The 21,650-nt window shown below is 31.2% G+C and overlaps 1 protein-coding gene across 2 annotated transcripts in view; it reads left to right on the top strand.

Annotated features, from left to right (window-relative positions):
* The window catches only part of LOC129941159 (uncharacterized), a 203,132-nt gene that overhangs the window by 169,491 nt on the left and 11,991 nt on the right, over positions 1-21,650 (top strand). For both annotated transcript variants that reach the window (XM_056049726.1, XM_056049725.1), the window contains exons 4-7: positions 1,839-1,974; positions 2,149-2,282; positions 10,642-10,764; positions 10,850-11,030. In XM_056049726.1, coding sequence (XP_055905701.1) covers positions 1,839-1,974; positions 2,149-2,282; positions 10,642-10,764; positions 10,850-11,030 — 574 coding nt within the window. The remainder of the gene's footprint in view (positions 1-1,838; positions 1,975-2,148; positions 2,283-10,641; positions 10,765-10,849; positions 11,031-21,650) is intronic.

The following is a 21,650-nucleotide window of genomic DNA, read 5'->3' as shown; positions in this document are numbered from 1 at the left end:
CAATTTATTATTGGGATAAGAACTATTGTTGAAGGAGACAAAGGTTCCGGTAGACCGGCCAGAAACTTTGACAAAGAGCCAATTAGATTGTTAAAGTTTACAAACACCTTGGAATGACCGTAACTAATAACCTTTATTTGGAAAACCACTTCAAGGACGAACTGGTCAAAGCCAGAACCGCATTTTTGGAAGTGGCAGAATCTATCATGAAATGTATGCAAGGGTCGAAAATCTTCATTAAGAAATGTTTTCGTTTACTAACTTACCAAAAAAAAAACTCTGATCTACATATCCAAAGTTTCATGTTGAGAACATAAAAAAAGGGCTAAATATAGCAAAAGTCTTCCAAAAATTCTAGCATTATACAACATTGGGAAGAAAAAGCTGTGCCATGGAAAACTCGAAAAAAAGCTGTGTACTGTCGAGATTTGAATATTGTAACGATGATCTATTAGATCTTGTTTTCAAAGTAGAGGAGCAATTTCGAATTAAGTCGGTAAATAAGACTGAATCTTCAGTACAGAGACCTTTTTACCAATATATTAATCACAATATTTGTGTACGTAACTACTTCCACAACGAAAATAAGTAATTATATATTCCATATCCAAAATCAGAGGGGAGCTGATTAGACTTAACTACCACTACAGATGAAGTATAGGTATACTCACTGTGACGTGATGGTAAGTGCGAAGTGCTGTCAGAGGTCTTCCCTCTGTTCAATCCCTGCCTATAACACCTTAAGTTTTTTTTTTCAAGGACTGCCTCTTGCGAGGAAATATAATATTCTCCAAGAGTAATTCTGCTCATAAAGAATGCTTTCTCAGATCAACCGTTTGGATTAAGCATAAAAACTGTAGGTCCCCTAAATTACTTAAATTACTCGCACACACGAATAATTGAGAGTTGAGCTCCCGGTTCTATACGGAGTACTGCTAAACCTATTTTATTTCTTTTTCTAAGCGCTGTTATACACACTTTTAATGTAGTAAATCGAATATCTATCGTTCTTAATATCTTAAACACAGATAAGAAAACAGAATAACTCTCATCGGAGCAGTCTTTAGGTTGAATTGCATTTTTAAAAGTATTTAAAATGATAAAATACCCATACTAATTACAAAATAAACAAAATTAAACTCTTCTTCATTCTACGAACAAAAATGCCAAGTCGCCATAACCTCTCTTCTCCTATTGTTTCAATTTATTGCAAAATCAGCAAAAAAATTCCTCATTAAAGTTCCTACCTACTTAATACCTACATCAACTTCTGTAATATATATTTCTATTTTTACCAATGTCTACCCTCGCCTTTCCTTACATTTACGAAAAACCTCCCTCTCCCCTCCTCTCCACTCCACTCGAAAGCTCTATTAAATATTTTAAGTTTTACTTCAATTTTCAAAATCCCAAATTTTAATTACAATACCAAGTGACATGGAAATTGCTATGCTCAAACATAAACCATAAAATTTACCCTCGAACAAACTTGAATAAAGTGGGTAATTGAAACCCTCACACAGTTAGATATACAATTTGAGAGCAAAGAATATAAAAAATAGAAGAAAATAAAATAAATCAATCGATTTCTGCCCCTCTCCCCCACCGCCCACCATCAATGTCCGCTTTAAGAATATTAATTACCTACAATCTTCCTCTTATATACCTCAAGAAGAAAAAAAATCAAAGGCCCTTTTCTCCCTCCTTTTTTTTCTTCTACACGATAAAGCAAAAATGAGCTAGGAATTTTATATTTTCACATTAAAAAATCGGGGAATAAAAAACAAATTTTAACTTTTTTCCTATTTTTATTCGTTTCATTTTCTTTTTATTAATAGAGAAATCTCTCCAATCAAAGCCACGTGGTCCTCTTGGCCGTACCACTGAGCATATCTGGGAAATTCACATGCGAAATTTCCGTTGAAGCCCCATCATTTCTCACCGCTATGATGTCCGGTGAAATGGAAGTTGTGGGTAAGTTGGTAGCAAAAGAAAAGAAATAAAATATAAAAAACAACGGCGAAGCACCACAAATTAATTGACTTCGAAAAACGAAACAAAAGAAAATTAGCAAAAAATAAAGAAAACAAAACTCCCATTTCATGAAAAATTATTGAAAACTTTACCATTTTTTTATCGTCCTTTTAGAACTGCCAGAACAACGACCGATAGTGACAGGAATTCACTCAAGATATCGACTGGGCGACTTAGTTGACGGGAATTGCTCAATTAAATTCTCAAAACCGGCAGCCAATTTGACATGGACGATTAATGGTGTTGTGGTGAGTTTTTCTTTTCGTCAGAGATTTTCAGATTTTCGTTTTTTTTTTGGCTTTTGTATTTATTCAAGGTTAACACATTAGGTTTAATCTGAATGACTTTAATTGTGCTCCATAAAAGTTAAAGATGCAGTTTCATCGAATTAAATGAAATTAATTTGCGATCTTTTTTGAGTCTTTAAAATCGGGGGGAAAATGTCACTCACAAGCAGTGTAGATGTAGACATGTGAAGGTGAATGTATGAGATGGAAAATGTGTCCAAACATTATTTTCATTAATTAAAGGAAGGAGCAGAATCAGACAGAATAGGTTTTCCTTCTGTTTTGTTGGGGTTCAAAAGGACCAAGAGGCTAAGAAATGTATATAAACAACAACATTGACCCAAATGATGACTGACCAAAAAATATGGTGTAAAATGATGGAAAATGGAGATACAGGACCTTTTTTTTGTATTCGAATTTCGTTAAACACAAAGCAAACACACACCCACACACACAACACTGACTAACAATCACATATCATATTTTAGTATAAAAACCCTTGGGTGTCCTTTTTACCAGAAAACCTAAACAATTGTTAGACTTTCAATGACAAAATATTGTGATTTAACCGAACACACATATGGGTTCTTCCATGAAATACCATCGTTCTATCTTAATATTTTTAAATCGACTCAAAAAGGGTGTGAGGAGGCCTATCATATAAGTAGTATGTAGATATTAAAGTAGTAGAATTTCAATTTTCTTTAATGAGGGTTTATTTTAGGCAAAGATGCCCCTTCACATGAATACGAGTAGTGTAGGCACACCAGGATCAGGATGAGGCATTTGTTTTGTGTGTGTCAGTAGGGTTAACCAGCTCATCGTACGGAATGTCTGTTGAATTGCAATTAATTATATATAAATAATAAATTATCGTGGTTAAGGTTTTAGTTATTTCTTGGAATGAAAAAGGGATATAGATGTGTGTTTGTGTGTATGCGAGTGCGCCTATGTAAAGACATATGGATTTGATAATGATGGTATTTTGAAGCTGTTTAAAAGGGGGATATGTTTTGTTTTTAAAGCAAATTAAAGATTTTGTAGTTACATTTTTGGGGAATTGTATTTATTTAAGGAACTTTTTGAATGGTTTTAATTTTATGAAGTAGTTAAATTAGTTTGAGAATTAGTAAGCTTGGAATACATGATACTTAATACACTTTAAGTGTAGGTATATGTAGGTACTTAATAGATAACGAAGAATTATAGTTCAAGTTAGAGTAATTACTTAATTATGTTTAAACTTGATATCGAGCAAACAAATTTTAGGAACTTACTGTAAACTGCAGAAGTTAAAGTAATTAAAGCATAATCAAATCCATGGTGCATTATGTTTCATGCTGTTCAATCAATATAGGATATTAATGTAATCGGTTAAAGTTGTACAATGGAAAATTTTAACATTTCAGGGTCCTTAGAATTTGAATCCTTTCTGTCGATATTCTTAAAAGTTTTACAAAATTTTTAAATAACAACATTTTTTGTAACATTAAAAAGTTTCCATTCAATATCTTATTTTGTTCTCAAGATACTTAAGTCAATAATGCACAAAAGCCTCTCAAGATATGTGTCACCTCCAAAATTTTACGAATTAAGAATGATTTCATCTCTAAACCAATTTTGGGCAACATCTGGTAAAATTTTGCGAAAAATCAAATGGACGGTTTTTTATAAAAAAATAAAAACCTAAAAAACCATTATTCAAGGTTAGTAAAAATTGAATATCGACTCAAATATCTTTTTAAAAAATTGAGATTATGGCTTCAAACTTATTGTATCTTATAAGAAATATTGTTTTCAACATTCTGTAAATTTTGAGAAAAATAGAATGGGCAATTTTTTTTACAAAAATAATAACCATTGGTGAAAATTTACTTTCAACTTAAATAGCTTTTCAATATTTAAAAATATTGTCTTAAAACTTTTTTATTTCAGAGAAAATATTGTTTTCGATATTCAGTTGTTTTTTTTTTTAAATCCAACAGTTCCTTTTTTTTTATAAGAAAATAAGATTTACAAAAAATAGTACGCAAATTTGGTAAACATTGATGTTCGGTTCTTGATGTCTCTCAAATTAATTTAATTCATCCAATTTAAGAAATGCTACTTAAATCGTAATACATTTGTTTTCGACTAAAAATCTAATTAAAAAAATAAGATGTTCAAACTAAACCATTTCATCATATTCCAAATGTTGTTGGTAATTCTAAATTTGTTAGAATAATTTTACTGACAACTTTTGAACAAAACACGAAAGCCTACAAACCTTTTAAGCAAGACAAATCAACAGACGGGATGGGAAGTTATCAGTGTGGGTCGCATCCCAGCCTCTTTTACATTTATTAGGATCCGCATGTTTGATCAATTCAATTCAAAAATTCTTAAAATTTGCCCAGATGACAAAAACATTACTGCTTGATGCATACAAATGTTTTTGAGGCAAAATCATTTTTAGTAGTAACCGTTAGCGTTAGTATACAAACCTGAAATTTTTTTCCGAATTTATGTTATTATATCACAATTTAGAATATAAAAACAAAATTTAAGTTACTAGCTTTATTGGACGAGAAACATAATTAGTCATCCAAATTATCACTTTCCTATAAATTGCTATAATCAAAAAGCTTTCCAATCTATTTTTTAAAGCCCTTTCACCATCATTTAATGTAATTATCTGTTAAATTGAATTTATTTTAAATTTGGCCAACAAAAAAAGTTCTAAAAACAGGCAAATTTCTCAGTATATGGAAGAAGTCATTTCTAACACCAATTTGCAAGAGAGGTAACAAGTCGGATATAAGCAACTGCATGCCCATTGCAAAGCTTTCTTGCATTCCTAAATTGTTTGAAGATGTTGTTTGTGAAAGTGTAGCATTTTTTAGTAAAAAATCATTTGCGAACAGCAACATGGTTTTGTGAAAAAAAGTTCAACCGTTCAAACGCTTTAGAACAAGGTTATGAAGTTGATTGTGCATACACTGACTTTTCTAAAGCTTTTGACCAACAAAGCCATGGAATTATTTTATTTAAACTTAAGGCTCTTATAGTTTTCCACCATTTTTCTTAGCTTGGATTAAGTCATACCTTAAAAACAGATCCTACGAGGTAAAATTTAGAAATTGTCATTCTGAACCTTTTGTTGCTCAATCTCGTGTTCCCCAGAGAGCCATCTGGGCCCTTTTCTGTTCATCCTGTCTATTAACGACGACGTATCGTCATGTCTACGCTCAAGTGAAGTTCTCATTTTTGTTGATGACATGCACATTTTTAAGATTATAAAGTCCACCCATGATCGTATTCTTTTACAAGCCAACATTGATAGTTTCACATCTTGGTGTGGGAAAAATAGCCTTTCAATCAACCCTTTAAAATGGCAGACGATAACTTTTACTAAAAAACTAATCAGTAACGTGTTTGAAAATTTAGTTGTACATTTCTGTTCCAACTAAGAGTTTGCCCATCACATTAATTTTATTGTTAATAAGGCAAGTTCTATGCTTGGTTTTATAAAACGCTGGGCAAAGGAATTCAATGATCCCTGTGTCACTCTTTCTTTGTACAATTGCCATGTTCGTCCTCATCTTGAATATGCTTAGCAGGTATGGACTCCTTATTACGAAATTCATAGTATGATCAGCCTCCCTATGAACATCGTATTCTAATTTTTCAAATGCAATCCCTCCATCAAAGGCGTGTTAATAATGACTTAGTATTTTTTCATCAACTCATTAATAGATAAATTGATGCACCTTATTTGCTTTCTTGTGTACATTTGAATTACCGATGCGGAACTCTTCCCCTGCATGCATTTGATTTTATAAATATATTGACTTCCCTTAAAACTATGGGAAGAATGAAGCTTTAAGTCCAATGAACATTTTATGTAACTTAAACTGTTCATCGATAGATTTAAATTTAAATAAGATGGGATTAAAATCATTGTTTAGAACCAGTGATCGTAGTTTGACGCTTGCTATAAGCTTACTACTTTCTGAAATTCTGAAGTGTAAAAAAAAAAGAAAAAAAGTTATCCCAAACGTAAGGACGTACAAAAAAACGAACAGTTATTTATAAACAATTTACATTTTTAGTTCCTATAAGAAGTTAAAAAAAATTAAAGATTTTTGCTGACCCCAAATATCTCACGAACCAATTACGCTATAGACATCAATTACAATATATTTTATATAATATGACACACAATTGGTATAAATAACATTTTTCAGCTCGAATATTTTACAAACAAAATTATTTATGTACATTTTAAATAATTTAATGTGCCGAAAAATAACTTATTTTATATGCATATTTGGTATAATTTTCATAAAAATCCAAATAACAATTTTGTATGAAAAAATAAAAAGGTACTCCCCAATTGGTCTTAAAGTTATAGCAAATAAATAAAACCTAGTAAAACCCGTGGCGTGATGGTTAGTTCGTAGGACTATCATACCAGAGGTCTTGAGTGCAATCCCTGCCTGTGCCACCTTAAGCTTTTTTCTGTCTTTTGCGAAGAATTGAAAAATGCTCCCAGAGTAATTCTTGTCATGAAAAGTGCTTTCTCAAATTACACGTTTGGATTCGGCTTTAAGAGTTGTTAGTCACTAGGCCCTGTTTCTCAACGCACTGTTGGGCCTCCTTATTTATTTTTTAAATTAATTAGTCGTTTTTAATAATTGCACTAGACACAGCATAACTAAATTACATATTAATTACTACGTAATCATTGAAATTGAAAATCAGATCAACATTGTATGAGTGCAAAACGTATGAACATTTTTGAGTAAAAGTGGTTTGTGCTGTTGTCCTGTGTTTCTTTCTTTTACCAATACAGAAAAAAAATGATACGAGTCGACTTGTAACGAAATATTTACACAATTCTATAAAGAAAGATAACATATATTGCCTACATTTTTGGCCAAAGAGTTACTAAGAATTTTAGATTTGAGCTTCGTGACAAAATATCAAGTATCGAAATCTTGTAAAACAAATTGGTTGGATTTTTAGCATCTCTCCATTATCGTCTCAACCCGGTCCAATCTTGCTCTCCTTCATTAAGTATTGGTGCATATATTTAATTTGTCTCTAACAAAAATATAACCAAACCATTTTCATAAATTCACGGAAGCAGAACATTACAGAATAAATGGTATAAATTTAATCAGTGACTTTCAAAGTACATAAGGGAAATATTAAAAACAAATCAAAAACATTTTAAATAACTGTTACTGTTTGCTTATTTTTTAAAAATCTCAACATTGTTCCAAAAATTCATTCAATTTCAAAAAGACTTACTATTTAAGGGAGTAAGTAAGTATTTGCAATTTAAATAGCTTAATTTTTGATAAATTCTTGACAGTTTGATTTCTCAAAAAAAAAAAAAACGCGTTTTATCTATCCTGTTTCTACTGATTTCTTTTTGGTTTTGTTTCTCTCAGGAGATTTAATTTTGTTGCTCCCATATCCGCACGACTTTAAAAACAAAAAAACAACAAGAATACCAGCATCAAGTTCTTGCGTTGATTGCTTGAGGCACAGCGAGATTTCCATTAAGTGGATTCCTTTGCATGCGATGGCTCCCAAAGGATCCAGGTTTAAGTTCAAAAAAACAAAATACAAACAAAAAATACAACACAAAACAAAAAACGGGAAGATTTTTGAAATCTCTGCCGTAGAGATAAAAAAGTTTTTGTTTCCCCTGCTCACCATGAGTTGTTGTCATTTTTGTTGTCATTTGGGGGGTAGGAATGCCAAAAAGGATTGAATTCCTGGCAGGATATCACTATTCATACTTTTTTCTTTCGTATATGTGATGTTTTATTACATTTCTTCTATTTTTTCCCGTTCAGTTTTGTGGTTTTTTGGGAGAAGTGGGTAGAGTGGGTTGGGTATGGTACCGGCACTCAGAAATATCTCGGTGAACATACGCAACACCTATGTGAAGAAGGACCATTTCAAAACAATAACAAAAAAAAGAAACACACACACAATCACACTCACTCATTCACTCACGCAAACTCTAAACCAAATCCATGTTGTAGTCGTATAGTGTGTTTGTTGAACCGAAAATATGCGACCAAAGTCATTCATCATGTCGAAGATATTTTTGCCAACCGAAACTTTAAATTTATGGAATTTCTTGTTGTGTGTCCTGGCTGTCGATTCAGCTATTCAGCGGGAACATTACGTAGCTGGGTATATCTATGTGACCATCTACATATAGCTATAGTGCGGGTGCACGTTTGCTGGCGTCGTCGTCGGTCGTTGGTTGTTGGTCGTCGACGTTCTTGTTTGCCGTTATCGTCGGGAATGTGGTGGCTATTTTATAGGATGTTATGTCCCTTGCTGGTTATAATGGTCGGTGTTGTTTTTCTGCGAAAACAACATAGCTTGAGGATGTTGCAGAACCTATACCAACACGTCTATATCTAACCTATACTGCTCAGTGTGCTTATGTCCCTCTGTCTGTGGCCGCATGTGTATTTTGTGTGCGAGAAATTCTAAAAAAGGGAACAGCATCAGCATCAGGATCCTCGACACACGAGTAGACCTAGGCTAGGCAGGAACATAGAGGTGAATGGTTGCGTTAAGCGTTTTCGCCTACACGCATTGTTTAGAGATGACGAACAAAAAGCAAACGAACTGGGAACCTATACCCATACTAGAACGAACTACAGTGAACCCAAAAACAACAATAACAACAAAAACGAAATACACAGCGTGAGGCTAAAATGAATTATGTTCTTTATGGTTTGAGAGAGCAAATAAAATTCCATTGTTGGTATATGTGTGTGTGTGTTGCTGGTTGTGTTCCTGAGCATAGGCTAGGAAATCATTTAGTGAATTTTATGAAAAGCCATCGAATGTGATATGTGAGTTTTATACAGATTTTAGGAATATAAGTTCCTATAGCTTAGCTACTGCGATCCCTGGTATACGTAATCTTTAATTGGAGAGTTGTGCTGTAGGCAGCAGACAACATTTAGTAAAGCCGGGCTTTGGCCGTATATTCCCATATGAAAGGTCCTTTTGGACAGATTTAATTCTATCAGCAGCCACAAAATGTTTATTTATTGAAGGGTTTCAGTCAAAGATAATGAGCTAACACAAAATTTAAGCTTGATCTATTAATGGAATCAATAAGGATGATGAAGTTGCATCGAAATAACTTCATGATTGGTTCCTATATTTAATTTAAGTACAATCGGTTAAATGAGGTATTTGTTTATTTAACTTGCCTACTGCGCACTTAATAATGAAGTCTGATATATTGTCGTAATTTATATTTAATTTACAAATTTAACTCCTTCACATTCACCAAAGAGATTATGACGGGTTTTTTCTTAGACGTGTGGTTTTAAGTCTCGCTTAATATTTTTCGGAGTTGGTATTTTTGACAGCTGTTACTGGACTTCTGCTTAGTTTGGTTTTTCATTTCATAGTGAATACAATTCCTCCATCGTATGCGACAATTGGACGGTTTTACAAAGGAATATCTTGTTAAGCAGGCTTTCAAAATTCAACTCGTAAAAGATGTAGTGATGAAACTCCTTTTTGTTTGAATGGCTACTAACGCTGTTACATCCTTATCTTAGGTGTGCTTTTTAGTCGGAGGGTATCATTTGTCCATATTTCTTCAAAAATTGAGCCGGCCTCATACAGTTATTGGGAAATGCAAGAAAACGATGAATACTGTCTTTTGTTTGCCTGAATCCGAAGGTGACTTTTGTTTATAACGAGGCGCTAGGCGCTACATGCCACACAGTAAATGAAACAATCAAACAATAAAAAGAAGCTTTAGGTGCTCGCATTATCTCCTATCATTGCCAGTAAGCTGGCCTCTAAGATCGTACAATTGAACTACTTTTTGTTAGGCTAGGTGAAGTCGAATGTCTATACGTAGATAAGTACAAGACGTTTGACCATAGCTGACATACGATTCCAATTGCTGTGTGGAAAATTGGGCTTCACGGCTGGCGTTTATTCGAGCCAGCTCAGGCGGATATAACATTATAATATAAGCGTTTTACTTATTTTTGAATCCCTTTTTTAAAAACATAACACCCGTTGCTACCCTTTAAATTTCTTCAAACCGAGATGGCATTATAAAGAGGAAATAGCGGTGTACATTGGCCTTGAACCTTGAAGTTTTAAAACTCATATTGGCGGGAATTACTGAACTAAGTAAACCATTCCGTATTTTTAATATGTTGTCGATATCAAGCACCATTGGCCTAAATATGATTATATTTTTATAATATGTGTTTCATATGTTATCAAGAAATTACTTAATTTAATTATTATTATTTCCTTTGCACAGGTACCTCCCCATCACATTAAAATGCATCAAATTGAAAAATATCCTGAGGACAATTTGGAATCAGTTTTTAGTGAAATTGGTTTTATGGTAACAACTCAACACTTTATAAAAGGACAAATGAAGGTAAGCTTTTAATACCATACAATTTTGATGTCCCTTAACCCAACAAATGAATACTAACAAAACTTTTTCTCTTTATAACAAAAAGCTAAAATGTACTGCATCATTGTTCAATATCTACCATGAAGAAGTTGAAAAACTCATCGAAGAAGATCGTCCAAGGATAATGGCATCAGGTCGTTCATTTGATATGAACGCATATCCATATGATCAACAATCCAGCGGTGATTTCGAGGACCACAATGAGTCATACCTTACATACCATTCAGGTTGGTAATTCTTTAAAAGTTCAACCTAATGCAATAAACCAACATAAATGTAAAATAGATGTTAGCATACGATTGTACTTCTATTGCATCGTCCATCCATTAAGAATCATTTTATCTTACCTTTAATAGGAATCTATGGGTCTTTAATGTATTCCTCTTTATTTGCTTAACTCTTGGCTCCTTAAAGGACAAAAAATGGGAGGATATCACTAACGCAATTTACATTGCTATTCTTATTTATTTTCATTCAAAGTTTTTTTTTTGTTTACATGGTTCCTAGACCAACATAGAAGAAAAGAAAAAGGAATGTTGAATGTCCTTTGGAATGGTAAGGATGACTTCATATGGTCTTTCATGTGTATTATAAACCCCACTTATTTATGATTCGTTTTTGTGGGAGGGAAAGGAGGATGGGGTTCTGTTGGAAGTGTGAATTTATGCATTTAGCCAAGATGTAAATATAGAAACTGACTTGAACATAAGGTTTAGTTAACATAAGTAAAAAACAGAAATCTTTTAATTTTCTGTTGAGTTAGCAAAGTGTGAGTCCTTTCTATTTTTCTTTTTAAGTCGGGTTCGCACCGACTATAAATAGTACACACATACTGTTAAGAAGAAAAAAAATCTTTTTTTTGTGTCGGTGTGAGGAGATTTATATCGTCTGATGGATATTTGACAAAAAAAAACATATTTAAAACAGAAATTAAAAAAAGTTTAAATCAATAAAACTGTTACACTGATAGTTAAGTATCTAGTATGTTCAAGCTAATTCTCAGGAATTGTGTTTCGACTCTCAGTAAAACAATAAAATTTTACCTTTCAAGTATAAAGGTAACACATTTCTTCACTTCGGCATCTTTTTTTAACTTCCCATAGGAAGTTATTGTAATGGGTCCGATTTGTCAAATTGAAAATTTTGACATTTCTCGACGTTTCAAGGTCCCTAGAATCGAAATAAAAGATTTTTAGAAAGATGTCTGTGCGTGCGTGTGTACGTTCGTTCGTACGTCCTTACGTTCGCGACGTTTTTTTCATCTTCCATAGCTCAAGAACCAGAAGGGATATCGATTTCAAATAAATTTTGCTATACAGATAAAAAGGCAGAAAGATGCAGAAACGGCTCTCAAAAAATTAGGTGGGTGGTTTTTTTACCATAGCAGTTTGAAAAAAAGGTGAAAATTTTGGTAAACCCTAAATATCTTACGAACCAAAAACGCTAGAGACTATCGATATAAATATCTTTTCAAAAACTTGAAATTTAGGCTTCAAACCTATTTTATCTTATAAGATATATTTTTTTCACCATTACAAAAAATGTTGAGAAAAATCGAATAGACAGTTTCTTTACAAAAAATAAAAACCTAAACAAAAAATTAATAAAAGTTGTTAAAAATTGATTTTCGACTCAAATATATTTTCAAAACTTTGTGATATTGTCTTTAATTTACTTTTATTTTTCAAAAAATATTGTTGACAACATTCAGTAAAATTTTGAAAAAAATAGAATTGACAGTTTTTTACAAAACTTAAAAACTGAAAAAAAATTAACAAAAGTTGGTAAAAAATGATTTTCAACTCAAATATCTTTTCAAAAATTTGAGATAATAGCTTCTTAAAAATTGTTTCTTATAAGAAATATTGTTTTCAACATTAGGACAAATTTTGAGATTAATCGAATTGACAGTTTTTTTACAAAAAATAAAAACCTAAAAAAAATGGATAAAAGTTGGCAAACATTTATTTTCGACTCAAATATCTCTTTAAAACTTTGAGATATTGGCTTAAATTTACTTTTATTTTTAAAAAAGTATTGTTGTCAACATTCAATAAAATTTTGAAAAACATTTAATAGACAGTTTTTGTACAATAAATAAAAAACCTAAAAAAAAATGTATAAAAGTTGGTAAACATTTGACGCAAATATCTTTTCAAAAATTTGAAATATTGGCTTCAAACTAATTTAATCTTATTAGAAATATTCTTTTCAACAGTCAGTAAAGTTTTGAAAAAAAAATCGAATTGACAGTTTTTTTTACAAAAAATAAAACTCTAAAAAAAAAACAATACTAAAACTTGTTATAAATTTACTTTCGACTCAAAAAGATTTTTAAAAATTACAAATATTGGCTTGAAACTTATTTTATTTCACAGAAAATATTGTGTTCGATATTGAATAACTTTTATATAAAAATCCAACAGTCCGTTTTTTCATAAAAAATAAAATCTACAAAAAATAATACACAAATTTGTTAAAAATTGATACGAGTACATATAGACAAACTTTTAAGCAACACAAATCGACAGACGGGATGGGAAGTTATCAGTGTGGGTCGCACCCAGCCTCTTTTTACTTCTAAGTTTTGCTATCCCTGCAAAGTGAAAGTTCTTGTCAGGACATTTATATTTATTTTCTAAGAACAATAAGTTTTTAATCGTTGTTGTCGAAAGGCAAATCACTCTAAATTTATATTAAACAAATTCTAAATATAAAAAAGTGTGGCGCAACAGTCCGTTGATAACTAGGGCCTAGTGACTTACAACTCCCAACCATTACTTTGTGCGAGTACTGTTGTCATTGAATGAGGGGAGAGATTTGAAAGAAGATTTGAGAAAGCACTTTCCATGACAAAAGTTGCTCTTGCAGAATCAATTTCTCGCAAAGGCAGTACCCCTGAATAAGATGACATAGGTTGGGAATGACGGTCTAACGCACTTACCATCGTATCACGAAAATACAAATTCTTAATAGGGTTGTCAAATTCAAAGTTAGTGTGCATTCAAAGAATTCATAAAAGGCGTGCCAGATCTGTAAATTTCGTAAGAGTTCCGTCAAAATTCTTAAATATTCTGATTATTAAGAATGATAAAGCTAACTGTACATACATACATATGAATATTTTAAATATTTTAAATTGAAGGGATTTAAAATACGCCATCTGGATGTTCTCGTACCATGTTTCAACATTTAATAATTTTAACCGACACAATTTTATTGACACAAATACACAATTCTGAAAAGTCATTAAACGCCATTTTTGCTGTGAATGGATCAAAATTTTAAACACTTGCTAAGGAGATCTACATATTTATTGATTTCAAGATGTTACTTTCGAACAAATCAAATCTCTCGTTTGATGACATACTCATAATATCTTTGGTTCCAGATTCGTTTAAAAAATCAATTTTATTCTTAATTCACAAAAAAGCTGACGAAAACAATTCTGAAAAGTATAGAAGAATATCTTTATGAACACTTAAAACTTCAAGAAGGTGAAGTTCAAAATAATCTGATTGTTCAAGCCTGTGAATCTGTAATCAGAATTATATATTCGCATCTTATTCACAACCTTTCATTTAAAATTAACTTTCCCAATGATTTAAGCTCAAAATAAGATCTGAGCTACTCCACTTAAATGGTATACTATCCAATGTTGGTTTTAATTCAATTCCTAGCTTTATATGAACGCGAGGGGAACATATTCTACTACATTAGCATTTGTCCAGTATTAACATTTCAAAAAAAAATTGTGCAGCTTAAATATTTAATGACCACTGAACTATCAGAAAGCATCTCTTTGAACTCGATTATATAAGTGTAAGTTTGTTGCCATCTTATTCACAAACTTAGCCACCACAATAACTACTTTTGCCAGATCTCTTCTACTGTCTCGACACTTTGCTAAAACACTGTACATATTTACATCTAGTATTTAGGATCTTACTTTTCAATATTAATATTTTATTATTTTATACTAATTTTCAATCGTATGTAAATTGTTCAATAAGTAGTATCAAAGATATCAAAGCCGACATAATTGTTGATTTAGGTATGTTTATTAATATTATTCTTGTTATTACGTTTTTGTTAATAATGTTTTTATTTGTTAATTTAATTATAAAATATAGTTCTTTACTGCATCAACTTGTGTCTTTATCAAATTATTGGAACAATTTTTATTTCATCATCGAAGTTTCAAGCCAAACAGTTGAAACTTACAATCAAATTATTGGAATCATTCCTATTCCATTATCGAAGTTTCAAGCCAAACAGTTGAAACTTACAAATCAACAATTAAGATGGAAGAAATAAAAGTTAAATTCTGTTTAGCTTCAGAAATTCGGGAAAAACAAACTATTGTTAACGTCAAAACTATTCAAATTTTGAATCAAGAAGACATTTTTTCTTTTCCAACTGAATATCAACCAATCCAAAAACATGGTGAATTGGCTAAGTTGTCCATAATCAAGGGAGCTGTGAAGAGCCTTAGTACAAGAGGAAAATTAAGAAAAAATTACTATTACACTGAAGAAAGAGTTGCAAAGTTTATATTTGGATGAGGAAGGTAATGTAGTTTTTGGTGGTTATTATTTAGAGGCAATAAGCACAACCCCCCAACCCACTACCAATAACCTTTTGTCTAGTTTTGAAATTCCAATCCGATCTATGTCAGATAATATGGTGCTAGAAAAATTTTCAAGTAAAAATCAAAATGCAAGGTCATGGTTGAATTTATTTTTGCTCGAATGTCAGAGATTACAATTAAATGAAAAACAATTTCCGGAAATATTAAAATCTTATTTGGAAGGACCTGCTTTAGACTGGTTCTCATCTTTATATAAAACGGGTTCAATGAATAAACCTTGGGATTTTTGGGAATCATCTTTTTTAAATACATTTGGTGATAAATCATGGAGTGAAATTGATTACGCGTATTCTTTTCATTGGTTAAATGGTCCATTTTTGGATTTTGCTTTAAAAAAGATAAATCTTCTTATTGATGTCGATCCAGATCTTAGCATAAATTCTCAAGTTAATTTTATTGTATTGGCTTTACCAAAATTTGTAAGATCGAGTTTAAATAAAAAAGAATTAACAACGATCGAAAAACTTATGTCGAGTTTGCGACAACTCGATCCTATATCAAACAATAATACACAACCTAGCAAATATAAAACAGACATAAATAGACAAAAACTGAATTTCGTATCATGTCAGATTTGTGAGAAAGCTGGTTTTCCAAATAGATTTCATTCAGAAAGCGTATGCAGAAACAAAGTAAGACCAGCTAATATAAGATTCTCAGAGTCAAAAAACTAAATATGATCCCGCTTATAAAGCTTAATGTTCTAGTTAATAATCAAATTGCAATTGCGCTTTACGATTCGGGAGCCAATATATCATTAATTAATTATACATTTTATACAAAATTACAATTGAATAACAACATAAGCGGGATTCAAATGATCAAAACAATGAGTGGTCTTACAGATGCCCACGGCGAAGTAACTGTTACTTTAAAAATATTTAATATACAAAAACAATTTTCATTTGTAATAATAAAAAGTAATTTTTTTGAAGAAGATTTGTTAATCGGTCTGAATTGTATTAAAGAGTTTCGATTATGTCAAAATGAAAATTTAGAAATTACTCAAAACTTGATTTGTATTCCTGAAAATTTTATATGTAATCAGATCTTGATTTCAACGTTTGAAAATAAGAGCATTGATTTAAATAATATCCTTAACAAATATGATCTTGTTTTTGCGAAAGAAAAATTTGATATCGGTACTGTAAAAAATTTCGAAGCAACGATAAGATTAACTGAAAACAAATATATTTCGAAAAAATCATATAAATGTTCCATTCCGGATAAAATAGAAATAGAATCACAAATAAAACAATTATTGAGAGCAGGACTTATTGAAGAATCATATAGTCCATATGCTTCCCCAGTGACTCTAGTTTATAAAAAGGAAGAGGGAAAGAAATCACGATTGTGTATTGACTATCGTGAGCTTAATAAAATAGTTGTTCCTGAAGGTCAACCATTTCCTCGAATTGATGATCTTGTTGTTCGTGTAGGAAAGTGTGTTTACTTTACGAAATTAGATATCAATTCAGCTTTCTGGTCTATTCCGTTGAGAGCTAAAGATAAATACAAAACCGCTTTTGTGACACACCATGGTCATTGGCAATGGTCATGTTTACCTTTTGGTTTAAAATCAGCTCCTGCTATATTTCAAAGAATTTTATCAAGTATAATTAGAAATAATAACTTAGATTCTTTTGCAATTAATTATATAGATGATATATTGATTTTTTCACATAACTATTCTGACCATTTAAACCATATTAAAAGAACATTACAGGCTTTACAAGACCACGGTTTAAAGTTGAATACAAATAAATGTAGTTTTGTACAAAAAGAAGTAACTTATTTAGGACATAAAATATCAAATAATAGTATTAAACCTATTAACGATAATTTAATTGCTATAAACGATTTCCCTGAACCAAAAACAAGAAAACATATAAGACAGTTTTTGGGCAAGGTAAATTTGTATTTAAAATATATTCCTAGATCTGCAATGACTCTAGAACCTTTACATAACCTCTTAAGAAAAGATGTAAAATTTGTATGGTCAGATAAATGTAAAGCCAGCTTTGAAAAAGTAAAAAAATATTTGTGTACAACACCTGTTTTAGCGATATTCGATCCAAATAAACCAATATACATTTATACGGATGCTAGCATAGAAGGAGTTGGTGCAATTTTGAAACAACCTCAAGAAGATGAATCTGTTAAACCGGTATTTTATTTCTCACGAAAACTTAACAAATCTCAGAAAACAAAAAGAGCAATATATATTGAATGCTTGGCAATAAAAGAAGCCATATTATATTGGCAATATTATTTAATAGGCGTGAGATTCAAAATATTCACTGATCATGAGCCATTACGTAATTTCAACATAAAAAACTGCAAGGACATAGAATTACTTCATATTTTAAATTACATATCTCAATTCGAATTTGAAATTCATTACAATCCGGGTAAAAACAATTCAGAAGCTGATTGTCTTTCGAGAAATCCAGTACTATCAGAAGAAACTGAAAGTAATGATTATTCACAAATAAAAATAGTAAATCACTTTACAATACAAAATATATTGGATGATCAAAAGAGATTAACGTGTGATAAAAATTATAAAATAAAAAATAACATTATGTATAGAACTTTAAATAATAGAGAGAAAGTATGGTTAACAGAGGAATATGGTATCTTATTACTCAAAGAAATACATGATTCGCAAGGCCATATTGGTTTCAAACAAATGATATTAACAATTACACCAACTTTTTACTTCAAAAATATGCACAAACATATAAAAATAATTTGTAGGACTTGTGAAACATGTATTAAAAATAAAACAAGATTCGGTAACTTCAAAGCTCCGTTATCGCAGTTAGGTCCAGCATCAATACCATTAGAGATAGTATCACTAGATACAATAGGAGGTTTCTCGGGAAACAGATCCTCAAAAAAGTATTTACATTTGATGGTCGATCAATTAACAAGATATGCATTTATTTCTACGTCAAAAACACAGTCAGCAAAAGATTTTATAAATCTTGTAAAGGCAACATTAAGACGATTTTTGCTGATCAATACCCAGGAATCAATTCTTCGGAATTTAAAAATTATTTGAAGAACAAAAATATAAATTTAATTTTCACAGCAATAGACCTGGCATTTTCTAATGGACAGAGTGAGCGAACAAATCAAACTTTAGTAAATAGAATTCGTTGTAGAATGTATGAGAATAAGAATAGACCCTGGTCAGTAATTGCTGATCAGTGTATTTTTGAATATAACAACACCATACATTCTTCAACGGGTTTCTCTCCGAATTATTTATTAACAGGTGTAGATAACTCAATTATCCCAATAGAATTAAATAAAAATACTCCCGAAAATTTAAATTTCAATAGATCTGTAGCAATACAAAATGCAAACAGATCACATATCATAAACAAACAGTATTATGATAAACATACTAAAGAAATTGATTACAAAGAAAATGATTTAGTTTTTATTCAAACTGGTAACAAACTGAATAGAAACAAATTAGATCCAGTTCGAATGGGTCCTTTCAAAATAAAAAAAAAAGATATCTAATTCCATTTATGAGATAGATTCTGGCCGAAAAAAGAAAGACTTGAACATTTTTCATAAGAGTAAAATAATTCCTTATTCTGATGAAGTCGCTCGGGGAAGGGGGATGTAAGTTTGTTGCCATCTTATTCACAAACTTAGCCACCATAATAACTACTTTTGCCAGATCTCTTCTACTGTCTCGACACTTTGCTAAAACACTGTACATATTTACATCTAGTATTTAGGATCTTACTTTTCAATATTAATATTTTATTATTTGATACTAATTTTCAATCGTATGTAAATTGTTCAATAAGTAGTATCAAAGATATCAAAGCCGACATAATTGTTGATTTAGGTATGTTTATTAATATTATTCTTGTTATTATGTTTTTGTTAATAATGTTTTTATTTGTTAATTTAATTATAAAATATAGTTCTTTACTGCATCAACTTGTGTCTTTATCAAATTATTGGAACCATTTTTATTTCATGATCGAATTTTCAAGCCAAACAGTTGAAACTTACAATCAAATTATTGGAATCATTCTTATTCCATTATCGAAGTTTCAAGCCAAACAGTTGAAACTTACATAAGTATCTCTTTGAACAGAATTTTGAAAAAGCGCGCTCTGCACTTCGCACGGTGAATTATAATAAAACAGAAAAATAAGAAATGTGGGCGTGCTAATGGGTGGCTTACAGTAAGAGCCCGTTCACACGATCCCGAATCGGTTGTTTTGCCGTATCGTTAATTTTACCTATAAGCTAGTGTTAATGTAATTTAAATGAGCATATTCAGACGATACGGCATTGTACTACTGTATAGGGTAAAATTACCGATTAGGTCGATTTTGTCATTCAGTTTTGTCTCTGCAAATCATTTTCGGTCGTATACGGTAAAAAAAACCGATTCGACTTATGGTCGCAATCTAAATATGGACAGTGCGTTCAGGCGATTCGATATTTTTACCGACAGTGCATCATTTTTCGTCTGGGCTGCTGTCGAATAATTTATTGATAGTATATAGTCGTAGTGGGTCGTTGGTGTAGCGTTGAGTACGGTGTTTTGTAAAATTACCGTACCGTCTTAGCAGTGAACACTCCAACCGAAAGACACCGAATCGAGAAAATATAGAATACGGTGAAAATATCGAATCGTGTGAACGGGCTCTTAATCTTTTGCAATTCATCATTTTTAGTTGCAACTCATGTTTACACAATGGTATCTCATTCCCAGAACTCAGTTCAAGACCGAGAACTGTAAAATTATTTAATAGATTTTTTTGTAAAGTTTTGTATTATATCCAATACTTGCTGCATAAGCTCTTAAATGAAAGGTACAAGTATGCACTTTTAAAAAATCTAATGTTAAAATCTAAAATAATGAAAGTTTTCATTTTCACTAACCATTATTCCCTGAATTTAAGACCGAAAAGTCGGAAAAGTGTTTCTTAACCCTCAGATGAATATAATACGTTCATAAGCTCATTCATCAGTCATGGTTTTTAATTTATTCGAACATCAAACTTTGCACTTCGAACACACATTATTCTTAATATTTAGCTCGTCATATCTATGCTTAATATTTCAGTCCATAAGAATACGTGAATAGATTCTATACAGAGATCTTCCTTAAGCCACAGAAATGTTTTACCACCATCGACAAATCTTTTTAAGCCATCTTCGAATATGTTTTCTTCCTATAAAGCTTCAGATCTCTTTTCCTCCCGCTCTGGTTTTATGCTATTTTTCAGGAGAAAAACTATTTAAATTTAAATTTTTAACTTAAGTGTTTTATGCCATAATCTATCTTAAAAGTGTTGCAAATTACTTAGGTACTAAAATCTAACCACAATATTTTACCACACACACATCCATATTCACTAAAATAACAATTCTTATGAATTCTAACGTGTACATGTGTCGGTATTTTATTATACATGTGTATGTATGAACACTATTTCAATTTTGATTAAAACTAATATTTTCTTTTTTCTTCTTTCATCATATACTCGTACATATAAGTATGAGCAAAAATAGAATATAGAAAAAGGAAAACCATAGAAAATTTTAGCTAAGAGCTTGATATTGTATGACGATTCCGATGTGTGTATAAAAACACTTTAAAACTCAAACTAGAAAATCGAGTTCTTGGAAAATATGTTTTACTTTCTCCTAAGTCCATTAGGCTTTTCCTTAATTCTATTTAAACTTGAATATGCATACGACGTAAAATGCACCATATGCACAAGTTTCTGTCTCTCTTTCTCATTCTGCCAGTACATCGATATACAGAATAAGATTCTTCCTAGAAAGCCTCGTAGTCCTTAAGGATACCTTTGCAGCAGTTTCTTGAATATAGAAAAGGATTGTAGAAGTTAGTATATGTAAGTATAACACAATATGGGAATAGGATAAAGTGTTGAACGTACATCAATGTATTCTGTTTTCGGAAATCTCTTAATGTCGGGGGACGAAGAAAATTATATAGATAGAGAGGGGTTTCAGGACAACTTAGGGAGGAATGAAAATATGTATTTGCCTCATTTTATGTAAGCCCCAAGGGGCAATTAGAACTCTTCGGACTCTTGAGAGTGAATATACTACAACTAAAACTTTCGCCAAGTGGCGGAAACATGAAAAATGGACATTTCCTTGCACATCCTTTATACAACAA

Source organism: Eupeodes corollae, chromosome 1 (assembly GCF_945859685.1).
Source record: "Eupeodes corollae chromosome 1, idEupCoro1.1, whole genome shotgun sequence".
NCBI lineage: Eukaryota > Metazoa > Arthropoda > Insecta > Diptera > Syrphidae > Eupeodes > Eupeodes corollae.
This window is presented reverse-complemented; position numbering and strand designations above follow the sequence as displayed.